At 43.7% G+C, this 23,194-nt stretch overlaps 1 protein-coding gene across 1 annotated transcript in view; it reads right to left on the bottom strand.

Moving 5' to 3' along the window:
* Positions 1-11,919, bottom strand: part of LOC143973805 (uncharacterized) — a 35,186-nt gene extending 23,267 nt beyond the window's left edge. The window contains exons 1-4 of the mRNA XM_077474662.1: positions 11,811-11,919; positions 7,096-7,410; positions 2,125-2,190; positions 1,098-1,190 (exon numbers count right to left, since the gene is read on the bottom strand). Of these exons, the coding sequence (XP_077330788.1) occupies positions 1,098-1,190; positions 2,125-2,190; positions 7,096-7,410; positions 11,811-11,892 (556 nt within the window). The 5' untranslated portion in view covers positions 11,893-11,919. The remainder of the gene's footprint in view (positions 1-1,097; positions 1,191-2,124; positions 2,191-7,095; positions 7,411-11,810) is intronic.
* Positions 11,920-23,194: the final 11,275 nt, after the last annotated feature.

The following is a 23,194-nucleotide window of genomic DNA, read 5'->3' as shown; positions in this document are numbered from 1 at the left end:
CGCTGGGCCTAGTCTGGCCCCCCCAAAATGCTGATCTACAGTAAGCTGGCCCCTTTGTTTAAAAAGTTTGGAGACCCCTGTCCTAGCTCATAAAGGTGGAGAGAGATGATCTGGTCTCTCCTCAGCACTGTGACCTGCCTCGTGAACCATCGGATCGTTTCCCGGGCTCGCCAGTAAGAATGGTAAGCCCGAGAAACACAGGTGGATGACCCCTCCCACTGGTTCTAAAAGCGATCCAGCAGCTAATCAGCCACTCAGATCGCTTTTAATTAAAAAAAAAAAAAAAAAAACGGAATCGCCGGCTACAAAAAAAAAAAAAAAAAAAAAGGCTGATAGCTTTAGCCATAACCACCCCAGTAAACCACTTCAAAGCCGCAATGTATATTTAAATATTGCGGTCGGAAATTATTCCATTTATTTATTGGATATACTGTATATACACTTTTGTTTTCTATTGAGGGAACCGGATGAACTTGTTTCTTTTTTTTTTCAACCTGAATTATGTAACTATATATAACAATGTAAATATGTAACTTCTCCAGCTGTTACTATGGATTTTCTTTTTATTACCTCACCTGCAGCAATCAGCACATACTTGCACACAATTTCCCTTGTGCGGAAAAAAAAAAAAAAAAAAAAAAAACGTGACATGGCATGTTACCTGGCATGATGCCACTACTTACTGTAAATGGCAGTTCTTGGAAGTGAAGTTTACAATAATATTCTTTTTTCATTTTTAACGTAGCAATTGTGCTGAAGAAAGCTACTCTAATGCTCACCTGTGCAATGTTCAGTTGGTGTGCATGCAATGAGACAATGAGCTACACTTTATATAAAGGAGGATTACATGTCAGTGCATGCACAGCTGTCACCAAAGTTTTTCAATTATGTGAATGAAGAAAAAAAAATAAAAAAAAATAATATATATATATATATATATATATATATATATATATATATATATATATATATATATATATATATACACACACACACACACACACACACACACACACACATATACATATACACATATATACACTGTATGATAGAACATAACATTTAAAATGATAAAAAGGTTTTTTATTTTATCTTACCTAGCCAGTACAGGAACTGATGCAACAAGAAACAGAAAGCATTTCCTGTTGGAACCATTGACATACAAACAGGGAAAAATCCCGGGACATTGGCTGCAAAAGAGAACACAGGCAAGTCAGCAGACACGGATGTACTGTACACCAACCGACCACCTCAACCCCTTATTTTTTTTAAATTCTCTGCATATGATTGAATGTTTGAAAGTTTGGCGTAAGTTTTTTTTAAACAATTTGCAATAACCCCTAAAACTATATAGTATAAAGAAACGTCATTCAATATACCTAGCAGAAGTTAGTAGTCATGCTTACCACTTCTCAAATATCTGTATATGTATAGAAGTATTGCTCCACTTTGCAATATTATTACGAAAAAAAAAAAAACACAAATATGACTTTGAGGTCCTACCAAAAGGGTGAGAGCAGGGGCGGACTGACCATTGGGCCACTCGGGCACTGCCTGAGGGCCCCATGCCACTAGGGGGACCCATCAGGGTTGCCAGCCTCAGTAAAACCAGGGACAGTATGTAAAAAAATTGTGTTTTTTTTACATCCATCTCTGAAATGTCCCTTACCGACATCCTTTTGGTCTAAAAATCCCGAGATTATAGCTGCCCCACCTCTCCAGTACCTTCTCAGCCAACAGAAACATGTCTGTGTATACTGTGTGATTGTATACTGTGTGTGTGTGTGTGTGTTTGTGTATACTGTGTGGCCCCATAATCTCTGATTGCCTGGGGGCCCCATAATCTCCTATTGCCCGGGGGCCCCCTGAGTTGTCAGTCCGCCCCTGGGTGAGAGTAATCCTAATGATAGTGGTTCACTGATTGGTTGAAGTGACACAGGTTCTGTGTATTGTTTTATTGGGATGATATTTACCAGCCTACTGTCGATCACCACCCTGCACAAATTACATTGATTTCAGGTTCCGTGGAGGATGTGCTGACATTGTCACACCATCACTATCAATCCAATCAAAATCTGGAGAAATCCCGCCTATGCTTATTTATATCCCCGCTTGTATCCATACCTGTTATATTCCCCATAAGTCCTTGCGGTATTGGCACTTCGGTTTCAGTTGGCACGGACACAGTGTCTGTAAGAGAATATCCCGAAAATAGTTACATGTAAAAAATACAGAACTTTTTTTTTACGATATGTGTTTTTCAAATAATAATAATAATAATAATAATAATAAATAATAATAATAATTATAATAATTTAACAATTAAATTTAACAATGTTTTAAACTTAAATATATAGAAATAAAAACATTTTTTAAGAATGCACAAAAACAATATAATCTTCAATTAAACATAAAAGTTAAATGAATGTCAATTTAATGCATAACAAAAGTTACCATCATGAACACAAGTGAAAATGTACAAGATACACAACATTTTAAAATGAAACCCGTCACCAGAGCAAATTATTATTATTTTTATTTTTTTTTAACCACTTGACCACTGGGCACTTAAACACCCTTAATAACCAGACCAATTTTCAGCTTTCGGTGCTCTCGCATTTTGAATGACAATTACTCAGTCATGCAACACTGGACCTATATGAAATTTTTGTCCTTTTTTTCACACAAATAGAGCTTTCTTTTGGTGGTATTTAATCACCGCTGGGTTTTTTTTTTTTTGTGCTATAAAAGAAAAAATACCGAAAATTCTGTAAAAAAACGAATTTTTCTTTGTTTCTGTTAGAAAATTTAGCAGATTAGAAATTTTTTCTTCATAAATTTTGGCCAAAATTTATACTACTACATATCTTTGGTAAAAATAAGTACAAATTGGTGGATATTATTTGGTCTTTGTGAAAGTTATAGAGTCCACAAGCTATGGTGCCAATATCTGAAAATTGATCACACCTGAAGGACTGACGGCCTATTTCAATTCTTGAGACCCTAACATGCCAGAAAAGTACAAATACCCCCCAAATGACCCCTTTTTGGAAAGAAGACATTCCAAGGTATTTAGTAAGAGGCATGATGAGTTTTTTGAAGTTGTCATTTTTTCCCACAATTCTTTGCAAAATCAAGATTCTTTTTACTTTTTTTTTTTTTTCACAAAATTGTCATATTATCAGGTTATTTCTCACACACAGCATATGCATACCACAAATTACACCCCAAAACACATTCTGCTATTACTCCCGAGTATGGTGATACCACATGTGTGAGACTTTTACACAGCGTGGCCACATACAGAGGCCCAACATGCAGGGAGCACCATCAGGCGTTCTGGAGCACCCAGGACAATTCTGACATTTCTCTCCTACATGTAAAAATCATCATTTATTTGCTAGAAAATTACATAGAACTCCAAAACATTATATATGTTTTTTTAGCAAACACCCTGGAGAATACAATGGTGGTCTTTGCAACTTTTTATCTCGCACGGTATTTGCGCAGTAATTTTTCGAATGCTTTTTTTTGGAAAAAAAACTGTTTTGTGCTTAAAAAAAAAAAAAACACAGTAAAGTTAGCCCAATTTTTGCATAATGTGAAAGATGAAGTTACGCTGAGTAAATAGATACCTAATATGTCACTCTTCAAAATTGCACACGCTCGTGGAATGGCGGCAAACGTCGCTACTTAAAAATCCCCATAGGCGACGATTTACATTTTTTTTACTGGTTATATGTTTTGAGTTACAGAGGAGGTCTAGGGCTAGAATTATTTCTCTCGCTCTAACGTTCGCAGCGATACCTCACATGTGTGGTTTGAACACCGTTTTCATATGTGGGCGGGACTTACGCATGCGTTCGCTTCTGCATGCGAGCACATGGGGACAGGGGCGCTTTAAAAAAAACATTTTTTTTTTATTGTTCATTTTACTTTATTTATTTTAGTTTGACATTTTTTTCCCCAAAAATAATTTTTTTGATCACTTTTATTCCTATTACAAGGAATGTAAACATCCCTTGTAATAGGAATATGGCATGACAGGTCCTCTTTACAGTGAGATGTGGGGTCAATAAGACCCACATCTCACCTCTAAGCTGGGAAGCCTGAAAAAAAAAAAGATTCTGGCTTTGATCGTATTAGCGATTCGGTAGAAGCACCGGAGGGCGGAGGGAGATGTCTATGGCTGGGTATTGCAGGGTATCACCGACTATGGCTGGGTATCTCAGAGCATGGTGTTGCAGAGTACTGCGTTGCAGAGCATTGCAGGGTATTGGCGGGTGTTGCAGAGCATTGCAGAGTGTTGCAGGGTATTGGCGGGTGTTGCAGAGCATTGCAGAGTGTTGCAGGGTATCGGCGGGTGTTGCAGAGCATTGCAGAGTGTTGCAGGGTATTGGCGGGTGTTGCAGAGCATTGCAGAGTGTTGCAGGGTATCGGCGGGGGTTGCAGAGCATTGCAGAGTGTTGCAGGGTATCGGCGGGGGTTGCAGAGCATTGCAGAGTGTTGCAGGGTATCGGCGGGGGTTGCAGAGCATTGCAGAGTGTTGCAGGGTATCGGCGGGGGTTGCAGAGCATTGCAGAGTGTTGCAGGGTATCGGCGGGGGTTGCAGAGCATTGCAGAGTGTTGCAGGGTATTGGCGGGTGTTGCAGGGTATTGCAGAGCGTTGCGGAGTGTTGCAGGGCATTGCGGAGTGTTGCAGGGCATTGCGGAGTGTTGCAGGGCATTGCAGAGTGTTGCAGGGCATTGCAGAGTGTTGCAGGGCATTGCGGAGTGTTGCAGGGCATTGCAGAGTGTTGCAGGGCATTGCAGAGTGTTGCAGGGCATTGCAGAGTGTTGCAGGGCATTGCAGAGTGTTGCAGGGCATTGCGGAGTGTTGCAGGGCATTGCGGAGTGTTGCAGGGCATTGCGGAGTGTTGCAGGGCATTGCGGAGTGTTGCAGGGCATTGCAGAGTATTTGCAGGGAATTGCAGAGTAATGCAGAGTATTTGCAGGGAATTGCAGAGTAATGCAGAGTATTTGCAGGGAATTGCAGAGTAATGCAGAGTATTTGCAGGGAATTGCAGAGTAATGCAGAGTATTTGCAGGGAATTGCAGAGTAATGCAGAGTATTTGCAGGGATTTGAGGGGTTAATTTTCGGTGAGCAGCGATGTGGGCACTGCAGATGCAGCCCACATCGCTGCTGACACCGATCTCTTCCCCCTCCGCTGTACCGATCGGTACAGAGAGGGGGAGGGAGGAACCGGCGTCATAACATGACGCCGGCTTGTTTACAAGTGATCACTCCGTCATTTGACGGAGCGATCACGTGGTAAACGGCCGCGATGAGCGGCCGTTTACCGTGATTCGTGATGCGCCGGGTCCACTGGACCCAGCGGTCACGGATGCTCTCGTGTGCGCGCCCCAGGGGGCGCGCGAGAGCAGAATTCTAGGAGGCCGTTAATTAACGGCCTCTTAGAGTTAAACAACCGCCCTGATGCCGTTAATCAGCAATGGGCGGTTGTTAAGTGGTTAAATGCTAAAGGATTGTAACAACAAAGCAAATAAATACTTATAGTGTTCCCTTCTTGCCTTTAAAATGTTTTTTTTTTTTCTTGAAATCTGACTCTTAAAGCGGGATTCCGCTGCCAAATCTTTTTTTTTTTGCGTTTACTAATTTTGTTATGTGTTTACTAATGTGTTTTTGTACTCACTACTTGTGACTTTTTACTCCCCGGCTTGCCGATTTCTTGCGGAAGAAACAGTTTTAAAAATTCATGCTGGCTGTTTCCATATTGCTTGTGGGCATTTGAAGCCTACAAGCATTTCCTTCTGGGATGCGGTGATGCTGTGCTCCCAGCATTCACCGCTCGATCCCACGCATGCTCATTGATAGCAGCGAGCGCCGTAAAACTTCGGGCTGCCATCACAACGGGTGGCGTCCTCGGAAGTTCCCGCCCTGTTTTGATGGCAACGAAATAAACATAACCACAGGACCGGCGTCATGTGACGCCGAAATCTCTCGAGATTTCGGCAGGACAGCTTTCCCCACTGATTCATGGGAACAATGTGAGAAACCTCCCAGGGGACTTTGCGGAGCTGGGGAAAGGCGATAACCATGCCTACTCCCACGGGAGGAGAGCCTGGAAGTCACGTTTGAAATGTAAATTAAAAGTTAATTACGGCGATCGGATTTTTATAAAGGTTGGTTTTGGCATCTATGGGAGAAACACTATGGCTTGTGAGCTTTTTAAAATGTGAGTACAACACCGCTTTTTAAGCAATAAATCAGCTCAGACTCTATTTACATTTGCTAAGTTATGAAGATATTGTAGGTCACGTGGCTGAGCTCCTCTGCAGAGTCTTTGCAGTGACAGGTCGAAGTCTGCTGGGGCTCTTCATTTTTATTATACACGATTTATATAGCGCCAACAGTTTATGCAGTGCTTTACAATGTATAGGAGGGACAACACAATTACAGTACAATACAAAAGGTACAGGAGGGCCCGGCTCGTAGAGCTTACATTCTAAAGGGAGGCGGTGGTGGTACAAAAGGTAATAGCTGCAGAGAATGATTTGATGGGGGTGGCTCGGGGGCAGTTGTTAGGTGGGCGTGGGAAAGGCTTCTAATGGCTCTTGCCATTAGATCCACCATGGTGGCACCCATAGATGTCTAAGGTCTGTTGCCTGAGGTGATTGTAGCCATATTAGCACACTTATTACAAAAACAATTGAGTATTGTTTGTGAATTTTTTATTTTTCTTTTGCAATAGCATCCACATTTTTAGAACAAGTTTTTGGGGTGTGCCCCCTTCTTCAAGGTCCAAGCAATTCTCTATGCACAGTATAGCTTGACACTTGAGTGACAGCTGTGAATCTGCTGGGGTTGCTGATGTCACATCCAACATGGTGGCACCACAGCAGTAGTCTCGGGGTGGTGGTGGGGGTGGGGGCGGGGGGGGGGGGGGGGTTGTGTTGCTACACATGGCAAATAACACATAAAATACATTAAAATGCACATACGATCTTAAGGGAGGATTGTCGTTAAAATAAATGGTCTAGCGAAAGGGTCTCCAAGTGATATTGGCATAAATACAAAGGCTCCTCTGACTTACCTATGACATTGATATCAAACGTTTTTTTATGGCTTTTGAGCTTATCATTTTCAACGGTCATTGTAATAATTCTGTATAATCCAGTGTCTTCTACCGTCATATTCAGCACTATGAATGTACAGTTTTCGAGGATGAATGTAATCCGGTTCCTGAACTGTAAACGGCTTTGCCAAATACCATTATCAAAGGAACCAATTTTATCTCTTCGGTCATAAAGTTCATAGATCCGGTCCTGCATGCCCTGGCAGAGTTCAGTGTCTGCCAAATAAGCAGAGGAACCAGCTGGGATGGAGAGGGAATTTGAGGCATCATCACCTATAAATGAAAAGAAAGCATAGCAATTGTGATAGGAGCTTCTGTTGTCTAGAAGATACAACAAACCTAGAGCAGTAGAACCTCAAACTGTGGCCTAATCCGGCAGTTTTATGAGGCCCTTGGAACGCTATTACTCTCACCGATAATGATAACTGACACCAAAAATGTAGTACTAGTCCTCCCACTGACACCAATGCCGAGGAACTGTTCTTCTCACTGACACCATCGATGGGGCACTATTCTTTTCACTGACATAATTTCCTACTCCCATTGGCCACGCTCTGGCTCCCCTAAAGCCCAAAGGGCAGCAAACTGCCCCTTTATTTAGAAAGTTTGGGGACCCCTGCCCTAGAGCATTCTTTCTTAACTTTTATAACAAGGAGGAAGCCTTGGAAGTTATACCCACAGTCAGGGGTGGACTGACAACTCATGGGGCTCCTGGGCAATAGGAGATTATGGGGCCCCCAGGCAATCTGAGATTATGGGGCCACACAGTATACAATCACACAGTACACACAGTATACACAGACATGTTTCTATTGGCTAAGAAGGTACTGGAGAGATGGGGCAGCTATAATCTCGGGATTTTTAGACCAAAAGGATGTTGGTAAGGGACATTTCAGAAACAGATGTAAAAAAAAAAAAAACAGATTTTTTTACATACTGTCCCTGGTTTTACTGAGGCTGGCAACCCCGATGGGGCCCCCTAGTGGCTCGGGGGCCCTTGGGCAGTGCCCGAGTGGCCCAATGGTCAGTCCGTCCCTGCCCACAGTTTATTGTGCATTAGTGTCAGAGTCACTGGGAAGAATGCTCCTTGCATTGGTGGACAATGGGAACAATGATCCCAACATTGGAGATCAATTGGAAGAATGCTCCACCTGCAGTTGTGTTCAGTGGGATTAAGAATGATTCTTACATTGTTGGTCAGTGGGAAGAACATACTTTACATTAGGTGGTCATTAGGAAAATTCACCCCTTACATATAGCTAAAACGATCATTGGTTTCATTGGTTACTCATCTGAGAGGCAGAAGTTGCTAAATGATCAGGGATGCCCTAGCAACCTCTAAAGCAGGGGTCTTCAAACTATGGCCCTCCAGTTGTTCATGGAACTACAATTCCCATCATGCCCTAGTCATGTCTGTGAATGTTTGAGTTTTGCAATGCCTCATGGGATGTGTAGTTCTGCAGCAGCTGGAGGGCCGTAGTTTGAGGAACCTTGCTTGGGAAAATATGCTATATATATATATATTTATTATAGAGCATTTTTTCACACTGTATTGTCTTTCAAATGCAATTGTTTTTGAAAAAATTACTTTAATGAATAAAAAAAAAAAAAAGGAAACCAGTAAAATTAGCCCATTTTTTTTTTTGTATAATGTGAAAGATTTTATGTCATGGGAATCGTGATCTTTTTATTCTAAGCAAAAAAAAATGTGGTTCTCATTGTGGCCAGAATCGTGCAGCTCTACTACAAAGAGACACAAAATAACTATACTACTGGCCACTCCACACTTTACGTGTAATAAAAAGAAAAAAGAAAACTATTTAAAAAAATGATAATTTAACTCCTTAGGTGAAATAGCATCCAATTGTGAAATACACTCAACTTCTCTCTTTTTCAACGTTAACTCCTATCACCTCCTCTTTCTAAACTGCAGTCAATCAGCAGCAATGCAACTTATCTGTGACCACACTCTAACAAGCGTAACCGTCAATTTAGATTGTGGCGAACAGACAGACTATTCTATCTCTGACCTTCTGGCTTGTTTCTGTAATCTAATCCACATGGACAATCAAGAGTGGAAACCACAAGTGTAGTTTGGCAAGTATAAAATCCGTTTATATGTATGAAGTCTTTGGATGTGGTTACACAGCAGATTAGTTATGGAATGTGGTTAGTCAACAGATATCCCTAAGGAAATCATTGAGCTTTTAAGTTGAAGCAGAGAAAAGTCGAGTGGATTTCACGATTGAACACTATTACACCCAGGGCCCGTGTTCTGACACAAAGTGTCCGTCTATCGGATGGTGTCCGGGCCGTACTGCGCAGACGCATCGCTTGTGCAGTACTGGGGACAAGGAGAAGCCGAACATCTCAGAAGAAGAAGAAGAGTTCAGGTTGAAGCCCCACCATCTAAGTGGACATAGGGTTGCAGATAGTAAGATGGGGGACAGTATTTGACACAACACCGGTTATTTAAAAACGCCAAATATCGGCTGGCCAATCTCTACTAGCAAGCCCCCTATGTGATGACATGAGCAGGGGACAGTTACTTATTATGGAGACACTGGGGGTCTATTAGAGTCCCAATGTCTCCCCTGTAGGCATTTAAACTTAGATCATGTTTGAATGGCTGCATCCTCAGCTACCATATTATTATTTATGGTACTTATATAGCACTGTCAATTTACACAGCGCTTTACATATACATTGTACATTTAAATCACTCTTAACCCTCAAGGATCTTACAATCTAAGGTCCCTAACTCACATTCATAAACTAGGGCCGATTTAGACAAAAGCCAACTAACCTACCGTATATACTCGAGTATAAGCCGAGATTTTCAGCCTCTTTTTTGAGGCTGAAAGTGCCCCCCTCGGCTTATACTCGAGTCATCGCTGTCTGCCCGCTCGATCAGCGTGTCGAGCAGACAGACAGCGGCCATTCTATGATTCAAAAGCCGCGCCTCCGGCTCCGCCTTCGCCTGTGATAGGCGGAACACTGAATTTCCCAGCAGCCTGTGTTCCGCCTATCACGGGCATCGTCTCATCCTCGTACTACGGACGAGGATGATACGACGTCCGTGATAGGCGGAACACAGGCTGCTGGGAAATTCAGTGTTCCGCCTATCACAGGCGAAGGAGGAGGCGCGGCTTTTGAATTTTACAATGGCCGCCGACGAAGAGGGCACGGGACGGAGGCAAGGCAAGGCACGGCACGGGACAGGACGGGAGGGGACGGGACGGGACGGAGGCTCGGGACAAAGGCTCGGGACACAGGTAGGCTGGACACACACACACACGGATGGATGGATGGATGGAGACACACACACACACAGGGATGGATGGATACACACACACAGGGATGGATGGATGGAGACACACACACACAGGGATGGATGGATGGATGGATGGAGACACACACACACAGGGATGGATGGATGGATGGAGACACACACACACAGGGATGGATGGATGGATGGACACACACACACACACAGGGATGGATGGACGGACACACAGGGATGGACGGACACACACACAGGGATGGACAGGCATGTCTCACCCTCGGCTTATACACGAGTCAATAAGTTTGCCAGTTTTTTTGGGGGTAAATTGGGGGCCTCGGCTTATATTCGGGTCGGCCTATACTCGAGTATATACGGTACCTGCATGTCTTTGGAGTGTGGGAGGAAACCGGAGTACCTGGAGGAAACCCACACAGTCACAGGGAGAACATGCAAATTCCAGGCAAGTAGTGTCGTGGTTGGGATTCGAACCAGCGACCCTTTTTACTGCTAGGCGAGAGTTCTACCCACTCGACACCACTGTGCCACACACTACACCACTATGTAGCTGAGTGCAGTCGCTCTAAATCTAAGGGGTAGATCTGAAATGAGTGGAACCTCTGCTGATTTTATCACCCAATCATGTGCAAGTTAAAATTCTGTTTTTTATTTTCCTTGCATGTCCCCCTCGGATCTACAGCGACTTTACTTCCAAGTGCACTTGTAGTGCAAAGTGGATTTTCCTTTAGTAAATAACCCCCTAAATGTCACGGTAGGCATTAAAGCTCACTGCAGCAGTGGCTGTGAACTTGATACCGGCTTTATGAGCCGCCGATGGGCTTGCTGATCAAAGTAATCCAGTGGCTTTTGGGTTTTTCAGAGTGCGCCCCCCACAGGTGACACCTACGGTGGTTTCTGGGCTCTCCTGTTCCACCAAGGAGCCTGGGACCACGGGAAACAACCTCCACAGAGAAATCAGGAGTTTCTAAAGGGAACATCCATTCCCCCGATCCCTTCTGCGACTGATGACCCCAAGAGTCATGTGTATTACGTCACTCCTGGGGATCGTAGCTGTCATTCCTCGGTGTAGTGGGTGGCACAGTGGTGTAGTGGGTGGCACAGTGGTGTCGAGGGTAGAACTTAGATACCTTGGAAGACAAGTGGTTAAAATATCTTTTTCCCTCATTGGCTGAAGCAGTTCTCGTCTATTGCTGGAGATACTTTTTATAAGTAGACATGAATGGGTATGCTCTACTAGTCGCAGGGTTTCCCCATCTGCAAGCTTGTTCCAGGTTGGTGTGAAGATCAAACAACCGGCAATCACAAATAAGATCCTGACCCTACCACCTAAATACATGAGATCTGTACACATTATAATTCTGGCACTTACTTGTCCGGTGTCCTGTAGGTAAGGAAGAGACTTCAGCAAAAACCCAGAAGAGGCAGAACAATAAGACGGATCTTCTAATCATAGCGCAGCCGGCGAGGCGAGGATATGGAGGGACAGGGAGCGTGCAGCAAATGACACAAAAAACACAGCCAGCAAAATGTAAAGGCTGGAGGGGGGGAGGGGGGGGGAGTGGGATGGAACAAATCTCTGAGGAGTGATGATGATCAATGACTCATCTACTTGACAAGATCTATTTAGCTTTCATGGACAAGAAAAAAAAAAAAGGGGGGGGGGGGAAATATTGTACTGCTGAGGAATAAAATTTCCAGAGTACAAGGGCTCACATTGATTCTGGGGAAAGGTTAGTTGTAAATCTTCCCCAGGGGGGAAATCTGGATTGTAGGTGATGGGTGTCAGCCCTTGTACACACGGTCGGAGATTCAGACGGAATGTTTCCTATCGGACCATTTTGTCGGATATTCCGACTGTGTGTGGTCTGCATCGGACTGTTTCCGACGGACCAAGTTTTCCAACTTGCCGGTAAAATTTTCCGACAAAATGCTCCTATCGGACATACTCCGATCATGTGTAGCCTACTCCGACAGACAAAGTGCCACGCATGCTCAGATCAAATTCCTAAACCAAAGCTATTGGCTACTAGCCTGAACGTAGTCCCGTCGTAACAAAATAACGTCAATCGGATTTTCCGACAACTTAGTCCGACCGCGTGTATGCAACATCACTTCTGGACCTCTTCCGGAATCAATCCGTCAGAATTACTCCGACAGATTTGGTTGTCGGAATCTCCGACCGTGTGTACAAGGGCTTAGAGGGCCCGGCTTGGAGGATAATTTGTGATGTTTTACTATCTTGCAGAAATTTTTTATTGTCGTTCCTATGAGAGGGTGAGTTTATATATCCTGCGGGAGTTTACCCAAAGGAATCCAGGAAGTGAATCTCAGAGGCAAGGTGGAGGCCGCCTCTTCATGGAAGATCCAATCCTTTTGCTCTCTGTGGCAACTCCAGTCCAGGATTCTGGTTAGGGGAACCCCATAATGGTAGAGTGTGAAGTCAGGAAGGCCTATGCCTCCTACTTATTTTAGGTTTGGTGAGAGTATCAAGCTTTATACGTGTTTTTTTCCCCATCCAAATGAAAGTGCGGATCATGGCTTTTAGTCGTCGAAAAAACTGACAAGGGAGCGACACTGGGAGAGTGTGAAGATGATATAAAATTCTGGGTAGGACTACCATCTTGACTATAGCTGCCCTGCCAAACCACGAAAAGGGTCTGGCAGTCCATGCCTTAAGTTCTGCTTGTATTCTATTCAGCAATGGGGGGGAAAATAGCACTATAGATATCTGTTAATGTACTTGTAATATTGACCCTGAGATAAGTGATAGATGAGGATACCCATTTAAATGAGGAAGCCGCTTGTCCTCTAGCTAGTGACTCAGGTGTTAGGGTGAGGTTAAGGGCTTCTGACTTATCATAGTTGATCTTCATATTAGATATATAACCAAAAAGTTGAAAGGCTTTAATCAGATTTGGAATTGAAATATGAGGCCGTGTAAGGAAAAATAGAAGATCTGCATAAGCAGCTATTTTAAAATTGCGATCTTTGATTTGGAAGCGTCTGGGTTATTGTTTACTATGGGTATAAAGGGTTCTAAAAACAGAATAAACAGAAGCGGGGACAAGGGGCAGCCTTGCCTCGTTCCGTTATTGATGTCTACCGCCTCCGAAAGGGTGCCATTTATTTTAATTTTCACTTGGGGTTTGTAATATAGGGCCTCCAACCACGCCATCATACTCGTGCCCATGCCAATGTGATTGCATGTAGCGTATAGGTAGTCCGTCCCAGGCTACCCGGTTGAAGGCCTTCTTATCAGTCGACAGGAGAAGGCCCTCGAAAACCCCCTTGCTTGCATGGTGGATCATGTTGAGGGTTTTTGTAACATTGTCACGTGCCTCCCTTCCCGGCATGAATCCCACCTGCTCTGGCCCAATTAGTTTAGAAAGAAAGGGAGACATTCTGCTGGCCAAAATTTTGGCTAGAATTTTAAGGTCCAGGTTTCAATAGTGAAATTGGCCTGTAGCTCGAACAGTCAGCGGGATCCTTTGCCGGTTTGGGAAGCAACGGAACATGCGCCGATGTGAAGGTGCTCGATGCATTATAATAATGGCCAATATACCCATCAGGGCCCGTACTTTTGCCTATTTTGAGAGTCTTAATAGCTAGTAACAGTTCATCTTCAGTAACTGGGGCTTCTAAAGAATCACGTTCTGTTGAGGTTAGAGTAGGCATGCCACTATCTACAAGATAAGAATGTAAAGCGTGTTCTCTAGAATCTTGAAATTCAGGCGGCTTATGTGGTAGAGGAATTTTGTACAATTTTGAAAAAAATTGTGGAATTGTGACGCAATATGATCAGTTCTATGCAGTAATTGACCTTCAGTGGTTTTTATTGACAAGATGGATTGAGAGTGTGCTATGTCATTAAGGGCTTTCGCAAGAAGTTTTCCTCACTTATCCCCATGTTCATAATATAAACCTTTCCTAAAGTACAGTACACGTTTGGCTTTAAGACTGAGTAAGGAGTTTAGTCTATCTCTCGTGTTTGTCAAGCGTAGCTTCTGCGTGAGAATGTTTATGTTGGGATTCCAGCAGTGCAATTTTGTTTGCCAGTGAAGTGATTTCTTTAGCAGCCTCCCTCTTTCTACGAGCACCTATACGAATAAGCTTGCCACGTATGACACATTGTGTGACTCCCAGACTGTCATGGGTGACATATCTTCAGTGCTATTAGTTTGAAAATACGACTTCAATGCTGTGGCAATATGTTGGCAGCTGGTTGGGTCCGATAGTATGGAGGGATTTAGGCGCCAGTTACAGGATTTAAAAGGCTGGTCTGTTTGTGTCAGGGAAATCGATACTGGGCAATGATCCGAAAGTGTCTGTATACCAATATTGGCAGCGTGTAACAAAGGTAGATCTCGTTGGGTGATGAAAACGTAATCAATGTGAGAATGTTTTTTTTTTTATGTAGAGCCGAGTAGTACGTAAAGTCTTTCCCTGTTGGGTGTACCAGGCACCAGGAGTCCACTAGGTTCAGAGAGTTCAGCAGTGATTTAATTTTCTGAAGTATGGCATAGGTTATGATGCAATTTACCATTAGATGTATCTTGTAAGGGAAGCAACGGGATATTGAAGTCACCGCCCAATATAATGCAACCCGTGGCAAAGCTTTTAAGTTCATCTATTAGGCGGCGACAAAAGGCTAGATGTCCTGAATTGGGAAAATATGCATTTGCTAACGTAATTGGTCTGTTACGCCAAGACCCTTTCAGGAATAGAAATCTACCCGAAGGGTCTGCATAATGTTGGGTGAGTTTAAAGTTAGCATGTTTATGCACTAGAATTGATACTCCCTTAGATTTACGAGCTGGATTTGGCACGTGGTATACCTCTGGGTAATGTTTGTCAAAAAGTCTTGGAATTGATTGGGCAAAATTGTGTTTCCTGTAGGAATACAAACGTGGGTTGAGCTTTTCTCAATTCCCCCAACAGAGATACTCGCTTTTTGGGTATGTTAAGGCCTCTGAGGTTGTGTGAGATCAATGAAGGGCTTTTACCCAGTAAAGACCATCCAGATAGACGGAGGGATTAAAACTGACAAGCAAACAAGCACACCTCTATGACCTACAGAGGGGCTCCTCAAATTGTGCCCAACCTGGAATCCACAATTTCTGGGGGTTGGAAACCAAACAGGTGGAAGTGTCATTTCCCCTGTGGATGTTCCCAGGCAAGGCACAGTGTGGGGTGCGTGGGAGTAACTAGCGGGTTGGTAGAAAAAAAAAAAAAAAATTATCTATCTATAAGAAAAATACAATTAGGGGGAAAACACTGCACTATAGTTAGATGTATGTAAAGTAAAAGGCCACAACAGCCAAATCAGCAGCCAACACCAAAAACAAACAAAGTCCAGCAAATAAAGTAATAAAAATAGTGTAGCGCTTCAATGGTAATAGATATAGTCGACATAAATTATAAGGATAATCATATAACAGAAATCATATGAATGATATCATTCATATGATTTCTGTTATATGATTATCCTTATAATTTATGTCGACTATATCTATTACCATTGAAGCGCTACACTATTTTTATTACTTTATCTATAAGAAAGTCATATAGCAATCCCTTCCCACAACCTGTGATATAAAGCAACAATATATGTAGAATTCAACACTAACACTATAAGCGTAACTTTAAGTTTACAAATTAAGGATCCAGATGGGCAAATAAGCCAAAATGAGAATACTTACTTAAGCACATACACCACCCGTTCAATCTCGATGAGAGGCGAATGCGGTGACATGCGCATATACTATTGTAGTAACACCATGGTAAATAGAACATATAAAGCCATTAGGCCATTGGGCAGGCATAGTGTAAAAGCAATCCTTATAATCTAGGAATAGCTCCCTATCTCGCCCCCACAAAGTTGGAATGCAGGAATCACCAAGGACTGGTACAAGGGATCTTACATCTGTATGGTGGGAGCCCTTCAAGGTGGCGTGGCAGTGTAGAAAACAAAGAGCAACGTTCAAGTGCCCGCCATGTTAACAATCAAACAATGAGGCAGACTTCGTCTGTAGCCGGGAGTTCAAACAAACGGGGTACATGGGGGTAGGAACCCTCCATTCAGCTTTGTGTCATACACGTTCCACCTTGGGAAGTGTCAGGAAACAGATAGGGATAAGTCACTACGCACCTCTACCTCAGGTGTGTTCCCTGCTCCTTGTGCTCCTAGATGACTGGCAGATCCTCATGCCTTCCAGGCCCTGTTGCTGCTGGAATTGCCCCTTGTTACGCACAGGTTTTGTAGGTGTCGAATGCCGCGAGGTCGGCGAGCTTTGGGAGGTAGGCGTGAGCCCAAATTAACGATACCAATCAGGTAGATCCACATATGGGATTTGTAGGGCAGAGCAGAATGCTGGTAGCTCATCCGGGGTCTTAAGTGTGTGTGTCACCCCTTCTGACATAACTGCCAGGGCGAAGGGGAACCTCCATCGGTATGAGAGCTGGCGGCTTCACAATGAGTCCAATAGCGGGTGTAGGGCTCTGCGGTTGGCCAGGGTAATAGGGGAAAGGTCCTGTGTGATTGTATGGTCATTAAAAGTGATTGACTCATATTGTCGAGCATGTACTAGAATGTCCTCTTTGAGCTTATATTCTGTAATGCAGCAAATCACATCTCTAGGTGGCGCAGGCTCATTCGATTTAGCCCTGAGAGCCCTATGTGCCCGTTCGAAATCAATCGTGGTGTCCACTTGGCAATCCAATAAATTGTTAAATATAGATGTCAGTGCTGGAACAATCTGCTCAGATGAAATCGCCTCCAGTATCCCCCCTCACCCTTATATTGTGTCGCCTCCCTCTGTTTTCCAAATCTGCTAAACGGCGGTTAACTGCTATCAATTGGGCTGTGTGTGCCTCTGACACCGTCTCCAGCCTAGTAATGGCCTTGTCACTTTTATGTCCAGAGCGCTCAATGGCATGAGTCTTTTCATTCAGGGCCAGCATGTCAGCCTTGAGCTCAGTGATGGCTGAAGAAAAGGCATTTTTTATGTCTGCGACGAACGCAGACAAATCTGCGAATGTCAGGGGTTGATCTTGAGAGGGATAGTGTCTTACCAGGTCCTCTGAAGCGGCCTGCGAGTCCACACTACAATTATCCTTGAGGTCCTCTGGCGCCATCTTGGAGGCCTCGGATCCCTGGGATGACTGATGCCGGGATCTGAAAAGATCCGGTATGCTGTGGGATCTCTGCGTCACGGGCGAGTTCCGAGCCGTTGTGCCGACCTGGGATCTATTGTGTTTGCCCATCGTCTGGATCCGGGCGGTCAGTGTGTGGCTATAAGGCTGCGGGAAGAGCGGAGCTCTGTCTCTATGCTGCCATCCGCGCTGCGTGCCAAGCCATGCCCCCCAACACAGTTTTTTTCATGCTGTAAACATCCCAGTGTGTCTCCTCAGCTAAGAAAATCACAGATGTCATATTTGTAGTTCTGCAAAAAATGTCCACAGTTTGAAAACCTTGTACAAGCGTACTAACATTTATGTGGACGTGATTGGAGGACTTAGAATTCACACTGAGGCCCTGAGATTCTGAAAAAAGACAGAGGAGTTACTGAGGACAGAACGGATATTTGTAGGGTGGAGGCCCAGTCTCATCCTTGCGTCACGCACCAGACTTCTTGCAGATTGAAGGGCATTACAGGTTGCCCAGCCCAAACCAATACTGTCACATGCAAGGATGGGGGCCTGAGGCTTAATCTTAGGTTCCTTCTGGTCATCTCTCTGTGCTTCACAGTTAACCCCTTCCCGTGTGTAGTACTCACATACGTGGGCTCATGTTTGACATGTGCTGCAAAGAGGGTTCCAGAATTTAACTGTCTATCCAAGGCTCACATGCCACAAGAGTGTCATCCAGGAGGGGTTTTCTCTCTCACTGCTAGGTGGGGGACTCCTTCTCCATCAACTACCACCAACTCCAGCACTGACCAGGCTTGTACTAGTAAAACACAGAACTCACTCCAGGTGTTGGCTGCATTGAGCACTTTACGCATTAGGTTATCACACAGAGGCTTCTTGCAATAAATTATTGTAATTGCATAACTCTTCAACTGATCAATCCAAATAGTGACATTTAAATATTCCAAAACATTGGTTTGAGGTCAATATGTATGAACATGAAGTAGCTTGAGGCTTTCAACTGAGCATAGATGCCTTTCCACCCAGTCCCTTGATGAAATTCGTCTCATAAGCCAACTAATTCTTCTTCCGGAGGGTCTCTTGGACCCTTGTTCTTAAAGTGTGTTTTTTTTAATTAAGGCTTGCTTCTTGTACAGTATAGGATTTCATGTCATCTGTGCCCAGTCTTACCACAAAGAGTTAATCCAGCTCTGAGCTCTTATCTTTTTTCAGTAACAAAAAACTGACATACAGAGAAATAGGAGTCAGTTCTTCCCCCTTGCTGTGAGTGACAGGTGATTTACATATCTCATAAACCAGCCTGAGAGAGACATTCTGTGTACTTCCCATCACCCCTCCTTTCTTCTCCAGCTCTCCAAGGATTGGCTGCTCCACACCTCAGCATGATTGGGCAAGCTTGCTGAAGTCATGTAGTGACCTTTCTGGGTTTTGACTGGATGTAGAGCAGAAAATGCATGTTGACAAGAGGAGTGTAGAGGTGGGCGGGGAGTCTAATGACATCACAGCGCCACCCACCGAGCTCTGGACAACAGACCCACCCACAGAATCTGACGTTTTTCGGGTATCATAACAGAGGGGAGACATTCGACAGGAAAGGATACAGCCAGAAATCATGTACTGTATATCCTTATAGATAACCACTATGACAGTAGTTTAGAAAGGATGAGAGTGGGTTTACATCCACTTTAAGTCTTTGTGCCAGTTCTCTCTCCTGTGAGCTTCCAGGTAGGGAAGCCTCTCCGACACTTTCCCGAACAGGATCTCTTCTCTCTCCAACTTCTGTCCAGGAGCTCCTAACCTCTAGCCCACTCACCATGTATAGAGACATCTGCAATGCTCTATAGAAATAGAGCAACTCCTAAGGAGAATTCCACCTACCTCCACACTGTTGCACTTCTCTTCCCTGGCAACTTCTGTCCACAGATATGTAAAGGGAGAAAAACTGCGCTTATTTTTAAAAACAATACAATAGATAAAAGTGATAAAGAAAAAAGCAAGAAAAAAGCAGCAACTCTCATGTGTGATATCACAAAGAGGTCAGTAAATCTAAAAACAGAGTCGTGCTTGGCATTCGGTAAAATATACTATTCATGAGCATGTCAACATACAGTGAAACCAAGGATTGTGAGTAACGCAGTTAACGAGCATTTCGCAATACGAGAACTGTAAACTTCTAAAAATCCTAACTTGGTTTGCAAGTGTTGTCTTTCAAAAGGAGCAGGATTCAGGCCAAAGCGGTGCTTTTGGCCCGAGGTGGGGGGCGCCCGACCCGATTCGGAAATGTAGGGAAAGGACCGAGGACAGTTCGGCTGACCTCGGCAAACCTCGGAAAGGCTCATGAATCGAGTCTTTCCGAGGTTTGCCGAGGTCAGCTGAAGTGTGCTCAGGCATGCGGTATTGCATCCCATTGAAGTCAATGCGGAACAAATTATTTTTGTTTCCATTGACTTCAATGGGAAAACTCGCTTTGATATGTGAGTACTTTAGATTACGAGCATACTCCTGGAACGGATTATGCTCGTAATTCGAGGTTCCACTGTAGTGTTGATAAGTGCACTATAAAAGTCCTTTAAAAGAAGAAGATTTCTCAAAAGAGGAGGATGAGCATCCAATTGTACACAGTCTTATGTAGCGTATGTTCGTCTCGAACACCGGCTGTTCGCACGTTCAGCGAATACCGAACGTTATGGGCCGTTCGTGCCAAATTTGTGTGGTGCTCATAGCCCACAATTCACTGTGCCATCGCAGTGCATTGCTGGCTCATGATTGGCCAAGCATGCACTGTGACCCCGCATGCTTGGCCAATCACATTGCCGGCAGCGAAGAGAGCCATAATTGGCCACAGTCAGGATGCCTGTGGCCAATTATAGCTCAGGGGGTTTAGTACACACTCCCACACTATATAAGGCCGCCAAAGTGGCGGCCTTGTGTAGTGTGTTCTGGCGTGCAGGGAAAGGGCAAGATAGGCAAGGACAGTGTGTTCTTTTCTCAGGCATCTGCAGGAGTTAAAGTGGGTGTTGTGTGCCTCCAGCACAGCACAGTATACACCTGTAGCTACCCTTTATTGCTGGTGTTCTCTTATACAGGCATCTGCAGATGTTAGTGGGTATTGTGTGACAAGCTCTATGGGGATGCTGACTTCATTTTCCAGCAGGACTTGGCACCTGCCCACACTGCCAAAAGCACCAAAGCCTGGTTCATTGAAACGTGGGATTAGTGTGCTTAATTGGCCAGCAAACTTGCCTGACCTGAACCCCCATAGAGCAGTGGTCATCGACCCTGTCCTCAGGGCCCACTAACAGGCCAGGTTTGCAAGATAACTGAAATACATCACAGGTGATATAATTTGCTGCTCAGTGATTGTAGTGTTCTAATCTGCATCTCCCCCAAGGTAATACTTAAAACCTGGCCTGTTAGTGGGCCCTGAGGACAGGGTTGATGACCACTACCATAGAGAATCTATGGGGCATTGCCAAGAGAAAGATGAGTCATGAGACTGAACAATGTAGAAGAGCTGAAGGCCGCTATTGAAGCATTCTGGTCTTCCATAACACCTCGGCAGTGCCACAGGCTGATGGCTTCCATGCCACACCGCATTGAGGCAGTAATTGCTGCAAAAGGGGCCCAAACCAAATACTGAGTACTTATGCATGCTTATACTTTTCAGAGGTGCGATATTGTTCTATGTACAATCCTTGTTTTATCGATTGCATGTAATATTCAAATTTTCTGAGATTGTGGATTTGGGGTTTGTAATGAGCTGTAAGCCACAATCACCACAATTATGACAAATCACGGTTTGAACTATCTTGCTTTGCATGTAATGAGTCTATCTCATATACAGTTGCAATAAAAAGTATGTGAGCCCTTTTGGAATGATATGGATTTTTGCACAAATTGGTCATAAAATGTGATCTGATCTTCGTGGGGGTTCACATACTTTTTCCACCTGCACTGTGAATGTTTACATGTTGTGTTCAATAAAAACATGGCAACATTTAATTCTTTGTGTGTCATTAGTTTAAGCAGACTGTGATTGTCTATTGTTGTCACTTAGATGAAGATCAGATCACATTTTATGACCAATTTGTGCAGAAATCCATATCATTCCAAAAGGGTTCACATACTTTTTATTGTAACTGTGTTAGTTTCACTTTTTAAGTTGCATTAGTGAAATAAATGAACTTTTGCACGATATTCTAATTTTTCGAGTATCACCTGTGTGTGTATATATGTGTGTGTGTGTGTGTGTGTGTGTGTGTGTGTGTGTGTGTGTGTGTGTGTGTGTGTGTGTGTGTGTGTGTGTGTGTGTGTGTGTGTGTGTGTGTGTGTGTGTGTGTGTATATATATATATATATATATATATATATATATATGTATATATATATATTCAGGTGTTGCTTGTCTCTGATCTAAGGCCCCATTCACACCTACACATTGCAGTTATTCACATTTTTCTTTTGGTTGCACCACAGCGTAGGACATCCCATTCCCTTGAACAGGCTGCCCTACGTGCAACAAATGTGCCTGCGTTTTTTACTAATTTTTCTTTGGCAGTGAGCTTCTGCTAGTCGCATTTAGGGTGTCATTAATAAATTAGGAAGAGAGAGAGCAAGAGAGAGATAACACAGGCTAGATTTTAAACATGTCCGCCTTTGTTCATCTTCATTACATATGGCATGATGGGATTGATAGTTTACTCAAAATCAGTAACTTAAAAAGTTTGCAGGATAAAAGCACATTTTTTTTTTGAGGATCTTAGGCCCAGCTTACACTTGCGGTTGGAGGGAGGGGCAAAAATGGGTGGTTGAGCCATGCTTTTACCGACACCCCAAATGCAACAGCAGCTGGATGGGTTGTACGCATAAGAAAAAGACAACTTCCTGCGCTCTGGTGTCTCGGTCTTCAAAGTGTGATACCGACAGTTTAAGATGGTAGTGTCAAAAAGGTCTTGCAGCCCTCCTTAGAAAATTGGGTATTCAAATACTGGAGAAAAACAAAACAAAAAAGGAAGGCGCACTGACCTAGTGCATTACCATAAAATAGAGCTTTATTGAAAACAGAACACAAAGCAAAATGGCTACTCAAACGAGTATTGATAAAAGGCATAATCAATACAATTGGATCCATCGCACCGAACATCGACACATCCAGATCTGATGTCAGATAAATTGATTGATGAATACCCCAACGTAAACGGCTGACGTGTTTCTGGGGAGAACCCCTTTCCTCAGAGCCAGGCACTGTCGATGTTCGGTGCGATGGATCCAATTGTATTGATTATGCCTTTTATCAATACTCGTTTGAGTAGCCATTTTGCTTTGTGTTCTGTTTTCAATAAAGCTCTATTTTATGGTAATGCACTAGGTCAGTGCGCCTTCCTTTTTTGTTTTTGGTTGTACGCATGGCATAGCCAAAAATGACACCCCCTATTCGTAATTAGGGCCGTTTTTAAGGCAGGGCAAAAGGGGCAGTTTCCCTGGGTCCTGTCATTGTTGTGGGGCCCAAAGCAGCTGCCTCATACATGCTAACTATCCTGGTTTAAATTCCATTGTCCCTTGAGGTTTTAGTCCTGTGCTGTGTCCCAATATCTCAGTGTGAAGT

This window comes from Lithobates pipiens, unplaced genomic scaffold (genome assembly GCF_037356315.1).
Source record: "Lithobates pipiens isolate NorthernLeopardFrog02 unplaced genomic scaffold, aLitPip1_a1.2 Scaffold_119, whole genome shotgun sequence".
Taxonomy (NCBI): Eukaryota; Metazoa; Chordata; class Amphibia; order Anura; family Ranidae; genus Lithobates; species Lithobates pipiens.
This window is presented reverse-complemented; position numbering and strand designations above follow the sequence as displayed.